Source organism: Sceloporus occidentalis, unplaced genomic scaffold (assembly GCF_023333645.1).
Source record: "Sceloporus occidentalis isolate IW3139 unplaced genomic scaffold, rSceOcc1.0.p SCAF_47, whole genome shotgun sequence".
In the NCBI taxonomy this organism is placed as follows: domain Eukaryota; kingdom Metazoa; phylum Chordata; class Lepidosauria; order Squamata; family Phrynosomatidae; genus Sceloporus; species Sceloporus occidentalis.
The window spans coordinates 4,413,170-4,422,385 of NW_028317027.1; the positions used below are offsets into that span (position 1 = coordinate 4,413,170).

Below are 9,216 nucleotides of genomic sequence, written 5' to 3' on the forward strand. Positions count from 1 at the left end.
ATGAGCCTGTGCGGGAAGGAGCTTTCGAACTTGCTGGGCATTATGACAGAGGAGGCCTGTGGGAATACTTTCGAGGGCCTCTCTACGGCCTTTCACCACTATTTCTCCAAGGCCGACCATTTCCGTGTAGGCTCGGTGCTGGTCATGCTTCTGCAGCAGCCGGACCTCCTGCCCAGCTCCCCGCAGAGGCTCACCGCTCTCTACCTGCTCTGGGAAATGTACCGCACCGAGCCCCTCGCTGCCAACCCCTTCGCCGCCATATTCGCTCATCTTCTCAACCCGCCCGCCGGTGAGGAGGCCGAGAGGCTGCTGTCAGGTGAGGCTGTGGGGAGGCTTTGCACACGGTGACCGGCCAGTGGAGTATTCGGGTATCGCCACCTGCACGAAGCCGCTCCATGCTGGCTGTCATTGTTTATCTAGTACTACAGTCTCCCGGCATTCACCTCACAACTTTATTAACCCGTTCCAGCCTGGAGACTGTGTGTTTTGTATGTATGACCTGTGTGTGTTTATGTACTAAAGAGTGATCTATGTGCGCTATTAATCGCTGTTTGTAAATGTAGAGTATGCAGTTGTATCAATGAATATTAAAGTCAGTGACCAGGACATAGTCTGTGTCTCGGTGACAGTATATCGTCTGCCAAACTTTAAGTGTACTTTTATATCTAAATCTAACATTGGAAAGTATCGAATGCCCAAATCCTTCCCAGAAATTAATCGTGTAAAAAGTTATTGTGTTAATAATGAGTTTTCACGGGGAACACATGTCGTTTGACGCAAGCAGGCACTCATAGGTGGTTGTCATAGAAACTGAAAAAGCTTCTTTAATGTTTCTTTTTCTGTGATTAAAACACGAAGAAGTAATGCGTTAAGTTCTTTCTGAACGTGCTAGGGTTCAGGAAAAGTGGATCAGCACCTTCAGCTTGGGGGGGGGGATTTTTTGTGCCATCTCGGTGATTAACTCTGGGTCTGACAAATGCTGGGCGCGATCGCCATGGAGACCAGTCTCTAGCACCTTACCAGATGAGGCTCCTGCATCACTAGGGGCCCTGAGCATCGCCGCCACCAAACCCTTCAACATGGGCCGCTCACCGGTAGACCGTGCTGTCTGAGTCTGAGCGTGGGGATATGACGTTGTTTCCTGGCACTCAGACCCGACCAGCCAGTATATCTGAGCCACGAGGGAGCAAGTAGCTGTCCTGAGTAAAGATCTAGGTTAGAATCTTACTGTGTGTGTAAGTGTTAGTCTGTGTGTTAGTGTGTGTGTTAGCCTTGTTGGAAAAACATTGCCAACCCCTGGATTATGCAGAAATAAAAAAAAAGTTAGGTAAAGATTATAATTCTATTGGCTAACTGACATATAATGGATTGCAAGCTTTCAGGACTATCTAGGTCTCTCTTTTCAGGCATATGATCATAGATTGTAAAATAGATGACTGTAAAATCGTTTGAGCAGGGCCCTCCTGACCTGTTTCTGTAAACCAGATTGTTATGTTATACACTACTTGTTATGTCCTGTCTACTTGTTGTACAGCACTACAGAATATGATGGCGCTATATAAAACAATAATACCTTGCCCGAAAAAGAGACCTAGATAGTCTTGAAAGCTTGCAATCCATTATACGTCAGTTAGCCAATAAAGGCATTATCTTTCCCAAACTTGCTTTCTCCCTCGCTGTGACTAACACCGTACAATAGTATCGAGGAGTTGGAGGAATGTCCGACTCGCCTGTAAGCCCCAGGTTTAATTAATACTTTTGGGTGTGTAGGCATCTCTGTGTATAAACAGACCTATTGATATGTATATTAGTCTGTACATCCATGTGCTCCCTGTAGGTGATTTTAGTGGTTTCAATTATTGTGTTATCTTAGCTGTGATGTTTATGTGTCGGGCACCTTACGGTGTGGATTGTAAGACAGCAAAATTGGTTTGGGAAAAAAAATAAATAAATCAATATGTACGTGATTTTAAAATATGCAGTGCAGGGAATTTCATGGCACGACTTCTTAATAAATAAATAAAGTTTTATTTCCGGGCTGTCACCTGTATCATCCATTTGCAAAGTTTTTTTATTTTGTGCTCCTATCATTTAGAAAGGCAGCGGGCCTCATGGACACCACCTGTAATCCATATGATTTGCAGTTATATATAATAAGTTATTTAAACATGAAACACACTTTCAGATTTGCCTTCCCTTTTATTTTTTAAATATTTTTTGGGGTTCAGAACTCCCCCCTATTTGTAGAGAGAACACAGAAAACTTGTTCTAGGTACCAGCTACACAATTTAAGGAGCCACCCCGTTCCAGAGATTATTCCAGTGTTATATAAGAATATTTATGGGCACTTTATACCCCCTTTTATTCCATGTATTTGTGAAATCTCTGCTGGTTCGCTTACCATCTAGTAGCCTCTGTCATGATCACATGTTGTCATAATCGCTTATTGTCTGCATATGGGGACTCCCAGTCATATCCCCCACATTTTGATTAAGCACATACACTGCTGTGCCCCCCTCTTCCCATGGCCCTGAAGTGTGGTAAGAAAATGTGAGCGAAGTGGTAATAACATAGGTATATATGGCATATGTCTCAATGTATAATATTATATATATATATATATATATATATATATATATATATATATATATATATATATATAATCTCAGTGTGATATTATCTCGTCTAATTTGTGTTTGGTTAGGTCGGTGGGTCATTTTTTTTTCGTTAACCAGTAGCCTCCAGTTTAACATAATTCTGTTTATCATTTTTAAAGTGTTTGTATGCGTAATGGGATTTAAGAAAAAAGAAAAAAAAAAACCCCAAACAACTTTCTTTTGCTAGGCTTTCTACCGCCAATCACACCCCCGGAAAAATTCTTTCTGTCCCAGCTGATGTTGGCCCCACCGAGAGAGCTGTTCAAGAAAACCCCCCGGCAGATTGCTGTGATGGATGTTACTAATTTGGCCCAACCTGTGGATATCAGTGGGCTTCAGTTAGCACTTGCAGGTAGGAGAGAACAAGTGGGTATTTTACTTGAAAACTTAGGGAACAAGTAAAAATGATTCACCGTTTTATAGTACAGAGCATGCAGCATGTATCCATCATTAGATGCCTGTACCTTCCATCTTTATATTCATGTTAAAGACACCCCTGGTCACTTCTGTATAAGCGACACAAATAGTCTTGGGCGCAGGTTTATCTTTTTATATTTTGTTCTGTATCTCTCTGTTTCCAGAACGCCAGTCTGAGCTCCCCACACAGAGCAAGGCCAGCTTTCCCAGCATCCTAAGTGATCCCGACCCAGACTCCTCTAATTCTGGCTTTGACAGCTCAGTTGCTTCGCAGATCACGGAATCGTTGGTCAGTGGACCGAAGCCACCCATCGAAAGTATGTTCCAGACCCTAATTGCAATGGGGCTTTGTGTGTGTTTCACTTGTTATTCAGGCTGCAGGAATATCCATGGGATACAAGTTTGCCAATTTTAATTGTTTGTTTTTTTTAATTTGTTTTTAAAGGCCATTTCCGGCCAGAGTTTATTCGCCCCCCTCCACCGCTTCACATCTGTGAGGATGAACTCGCTTGGATAAATCCTATTGAACCAGACCATGCAGTCAAATGGGATCGGTCCATGTGTGTGAAGAACAGTACTGGAGTTGAAATAAAGCGCATCATGGCTAAAGCATTCAAAAGCCCGCTGACCTCTCCTCAGCAGACACAGGTGTAGTATCTCTGCAAGTGTTTACCTTTCAGTGCAGCCATCCCCATTGGGATTATTTACTGGTATAGAGACTTCAATTGCAAGAGTGCTATGCTTCCCCATGAACTAAATTTTAATGGATAATGAGCTAGAAAAATCTTTCATTTATCCAGCAGGAAAAAAAAACTATGGTAATATGAAAATCGGGTAAAACAAACCCCTATTTTTTTTAATGGCTAAGAGCGGAACAGACTATCCATTTAATTAATACAGAGTCTTAGATCTTTAACTTTTAATATTTTTTCCTAACCCCATCTGAGAAATATGCGTCATTTTGATGCTGCACTGTGGTTTGAAATATTGTTTTTTGGTTTGCAACCGGTAGTGGTCAAACTGTGTGACAAGATTTTATAGCGCCACCTCTTGGTCTTCCTAAACATTAGTTATACCATTACATAAGTTATGGTTGGTAAAGGTGATGGAAAACCCTTCCGCTTAAAATTAAGGGGGTAGTAGAAGGCTTGTTTCCTCTCAGAAATCTCATGGTGCTGCCACAACCACAAGGGATTCTGGGTAGGTGCATGCAATAATCACCTTTTGCCTCTATATCCACTTTATGGATCCCTTGAATCCATAAAGTGAAATATCCCTGACATGGGTGTTTCACCATACTGTGCGACTGGTTACTTTCTAGTTGGAAGTTCGTTTATATTATAATTTCTAATGTTCTTTATCCCCCAGCTCCTGGGAGAATTGGAGAAAGACCCTAAACTAGTCTATCACATAGGCCTCACTCCAGCCAAGCTTCCAGACCTGGTAGAAAACAACCCTCTGGTGGCAATTGAAATGCTTCTCAAGTTAATGCAGTCGAGCCAAATCACAGAGTACTTTTCAGTACTGGTCAACATGGACATGTCTTTACACTCCATGGAAGTTGTAAATCGGTAAGTTGTAAAGAATGTTTTGTTTTGTGTTAGGAACTAATATGTGCTACTATTTCTATTGACTTATTATCAATCTTTTAATAGATCGTAAGCTTGCCAGAGCAGGATGTTTGTCAATGTTTTTGTCCGTTTTAATGTTGCCCAATTGTACTCTCCCCAAAACATGATGGCAGTATGGAATCTGCTGCCACTATATAAAGACAAAGTCATGTTATACTGCTCTCTGATGAGGTACAGCAAAAAAGGTTGAAAAAATAAGTGTAAACAATTTCAAAACACCTCCTACCTTCCGATAATAAAGTAAAATTAAAAATGAACTGCCCACAGACGCAAAAGTAATAAAAACAAATAATAAAGGAATAGCCCCCGAAATATAGAAAAACTGTGTATAAGGCGTTACAGCACACTTAAGTCATGCTGCTTTACTTGGTTTGTTTTGGCAGCGGCGCCTATCCTGTGAATGAAATCCTAAGCACCATGGATACTGTATATACATAAAAGGAGTTGAAATAAATCATTAATCGTGACATCCAAAAAGTGGAGGTTAACGTTTTGGCTGCATTGTTTCGAATGAAAAACCCTACTTGCCCTGGAAATTAATAAATATTGCACATTGTGTGCAGGTACATAAAATGAGAAAGGAATATTAGTTTAGTTTAAAAAAGAATTTTGACTCCATTGTGGGAACCGCTTATGGCCTGTGGATTACAGGTTTCATATAGTAATAATTATATATATATATTTTGCTTTAAGTGTTATATCTTACATTTCATCTTCCTCATCTGCTGTTTTGCTTCTAGGATCTTTTAACATGTCTATACGTTTTTACTTGGTATTTAGAACTTATTTACTTTATTATAATATAGGCTGACTACAGCAGTGGACCTCCCTCCAGAATTCATTCATCTTTACATATCTAATTGTATATCCACATGTGAGCAGATCAAGGATAAGTATATGCAGGTAAGCATTACATATCACACAACTCACTGCTTGGTTACCTAGTGAGTGTGAGGCAGGAATGTGGGTACGATAAATATACTTCATGCCTATACATAGCTGCACCTTTTCCCTACCAAAAGCACAGACTGGACAGGCTAGTGTGACTACACCAGGGAGTAGTTAAAACGTTACACATTATTATAGGGAAAAGTACGTTCAGCCTTTAAAGTTATAGGCATCTTCAGAATGTTCTCTTTTTTTAAGACATTTCTGACACAAACCATTGGTTCCCATGGTTGCATTTACTTTCCTGATGGTTGCATCTAGTGTGTTATTCAGGTAGCGGTACAATTTGTTTTATTCTTTGACCAGTCGTCACCAAAGGCAGACTCGTCGTCAAAAAGGAGCAGGGTTTACGGTGGAAATGAACATCCATGAATAAAGAAAGAAAGAAAATACCCTGACTATTTCTTAAAAAACAAAACAAAAAAACCAAGGTCAAATAAAAATAAAAAGGAGAAAATGGATGCTTACTATAGTGAGCTTCTAGAATAAAAATTATCGCCAGTCTTGAAAAATAGCAGTGAATATGAAGGTGGGATATGCTGTCTACTTTTGTATAGAAGAGGCACTCCAATCCATCAATATAGCTGAGAGTCGCCTTTAAGTGTCAGGTGTCAGCATTGCAACTTCATGTGTGACGTCTGCAGAATCCCCACAGTGTGCTTTTACCTCTTTCCCGGGTGTTTTTTGCGCATGAATTGTGTTTATCTGTATGCATACCGACTCTGCAAATGCTGCCGGCAAGGGTCCCTGACTGTAGTGGGAGTGGCTTTCTGCCTCAAGCAACCAATCGGTCGTGAGAATTGTTGAGGGGGCTGCAGTACCTTACTTTTTTATTCTCCCCTATTTTTAAAGAAAACATTAAAGTACTTGTAGTTTTTTTAGTATGCTTTCTCCTTTAGTGAGGCGGTCAGGGAAAGTCAATTGTCAGCTGATACGTAATAATACCTTAAACGTGAAGGAGCTGCTGAAATAATACAAAGGGTGCACGGATTGATTCATAATATCATGTTTGAGGCCTGTGTCAAATACTTGAAATTAAACGCTTGCTTATATTCTGATTATTTACAGAACCGCTTGGTGCGACTGGTTTGTGTCTTCCTCCAATCTTTGATTAGAAACAAAATTATCAATGTCCAGGACTTGTTTATAGAGGTCCAGGCTTTCTGTATAGAGTTCAGCAGGATCCGGGAAGCAGCCGGCTTGTTCAGATTGCTCAAGACCTTGGATACAGGAGAGAACCCAGCAGAGGCAAAGCCTGCAAAATAGGACACGCGTCCGTCTCTAATTTATGAGAGGAACTGCTTTACCCCTTTGTGGCATCTTGTGAATTTCCTGCCTTCTTTCTTTTCCTCTTCTGGAGATGTTGAACGATACTGGCTAGAAACGTTTACTGCTAATTGGATTGCTGAAGAGGCAAGACGTTGACGTTTTGGGAACTCGTGTTCTCTTTACCAATATTGGGAAAGCTCTGCGAGAGGACGGAATAGTTGTATATATCTTATATGGTTTTCAATACAAACAAATCTGCATGCATTATATAGCAAACAATGTACAAATTCAATTCAACACGCTTTGACTTTACCATTTGTTAAAATTGTTAGGGAGTTCTCAGTTACAGCTAACCTAAAATGCACATTTTAAATTAAAATGTTATTTTACTTCCCTGAAATATATTTTCACCTCTATTCATTGAAGTTTAAAATACTGCAGCATTGGGAGAATTGTTATATTAACTATGGTGCTGTTACTAATGACATTGTATATGTGTGGCTAAAAGGTATTATCGCTTAACTGCCCAGTGTACAACCTCTCCAAGAAAGTCTGAGCCGGTGGAGGCATAAAGCATAATAAACACGCAGATTACTTGCGAGTCTTCTCGCGTTAAGCTCTTCATGAGAGAAGAGAAGCTTATGGGACTTGGCCCTTCCTAAATACACCCTTAAGTCATGTTCAAGAAACCAGTTTGAGATGTGAGCTTTGTGACATGATGCATTATCTTGCTGGAAGTAGCCATCAGAAGATGGGTACGCTGTGGTCATAAAAGGATGGACATGGTCAGTAACAATATTGGGGTAGGCTCTCTCGTTTAAACAATGCTATATTGGTACTAAGGGGCCCAAAGTGTGCCAAGAAAATGTCCCCCACAGCATTGCACCACCATCACCACAAGGCAGGATGGATCAATGCCATCTGAATGCTGCAGCTGGAATCCAGACTCATCCGACCAGACAACGTTCTTCCAGTCTTCCATTGTCCAATTTTGGTGAGCCTGTGCACATTATAGCCTCAGTTTCCTGTTCTTAGTTGACAGGAGCTGTTGTATCCCATCTCCTTCAAGGTTCGACGTGTTGTGCGTTCAGAGATGATATTCTGCATACATTGGTTGTAACGAGTGGTTATTTGAGTTACTGTCACCTTTCTGGTATCTCGAACCAGTCTGCCCATTTTCCTCTGACATCAACATGGCATTTTGGTCCACGCAACTGCTGCTCACTGGATATTTTCTCTTTTTTTGGACCATTCTCTGTAAACCCTAGAGATGGTTGTGCGTGAAAATCCCAGTAGATCAGCAGTTTCTGAAATACTCAGACCAGCCTATCTGGCACCAACAACCATGCCACGTTAAATCCCCTTTCTTCCCCATTCTTATGCTTGGTTTGAACTTCAGCAAGTTGTCTTGACCTCATCCACATGCCTTAATGCATTGAGTTGCTGCCATGTGATTGGCTGATTAGCTATTTGTGTTAACAAGCAATTGAACAGGTGTATCTAATAAAGTTGCCAGTGAGTGTGTGTCACGTGTAATTTATATACACATACATACAAACCCAAGGTTCAGGTAACGGCTTGATGAGGTGCATGGTAAACAGACACGGAGGGCTAGCTGCAACCCAATGTTTAGAGAACTATAATTATGCACAATGTCTGCGATTTTGTTTTACAGAAAGATACTTTGCATCTTAAAGTATACATTCAGATGGATGTAGGGTAAGGCTGACAGTTGTTTTTGATTTATATGTTTGCCGCTTAATACAACTGGCTTCAAACAAATTAAATTGTCAAAGCGCAACTGTCATCAAACAGTTGGCATGGTGTCACTTTGCCATTAAAAGTTTATCTCTATGCCAACTGAAACGAAACAGACTGCAAATATGTGAAGCATGCACAACATAAGTTATGGGGGGGAGAAGGTGATGGAAACCCCCTCCACTTAAAATTAAGTGGGTAACAGAAGCATTATTAAACACAATTGTAGCATTTGTTTGTTTAATTATGCCTTTGCTAGTACCTTAATTTTAAGTGAAGGGATTTTCCATCACCTTTACACCACTATAACTTATGGTGTGTGTGCTTCTCGGACTGATCCAAGCCTCAAGCTTCATGCTAATGAGTCCCATTAGGGATGAAACAGCTGTCCATGACTCTTATAGACTCAAAAAATGAGAAACATTTAACCCCTTAATGACAATTGCCGGTCCCAGCATGAGCGGCTATGTGGCTTCTGCTCCTCTGTCCCGGGCTTTGTTTAAACGCCATCTAGTACAACATACATTTGCTTCAGA

At 40.7% G+C, this 9,216-nt stretch overlaps 1 protein-coding gene across 1 annotated transcript; it reads left to right on the forward strand.

The window, feature by feature from the left end:
• On the forward strand, nt 1-6,919 carry LOC149289255 (CCR4-NOT transcription complex subunit 11). Its single transcript, XM_089490950.1, has 7 exons — nt 1-316; nt 2,845-3,009; nt 3,239-3,391; nt 3,520-3,722; nt 4,443-4,645; nt 5,512-5,608; nt 6,722-6,919. The coding sequence occupies exons 1-7, from the start codon at nt 1-3 to the stop codon at nt 6,917-6,919; spliced, it is 1,335 nt and encodes a 444-aa protein (XP_089347076.1).
• The last annotated feature ends 2,297 nt before the right edge of the window (nt 6,920-9,216 follow it).

What these genes read in the sequence shown, in the direction of transcription:
- LOC149289255 (XM_089490950.1), top strand. Translation starts at nt 1, where the DNA reads ATGAGCCTGTGCGGGAAGGAGCTTTCGAACTTGCTGGGCATTATGACA. An exon ending in GCTTCAGTTAGCACTTGCAG is followed by an intron (nt 3,010 to 3,238) that starts GTAGGAGAGAAC and finishes CTCTGTTTCCAG; the next exon opens with AACGCCAGTCTGAGCTCCCC. An exon ending in CCTCTCCTCAGCAGACACAG is followed by an intron (nt 3,723 to 4,442) that starts GTGTAGTATCTC and finishes TTTATCCCCCAG; the next exon opens with CTCCTGGGAGAATTGGAGAA.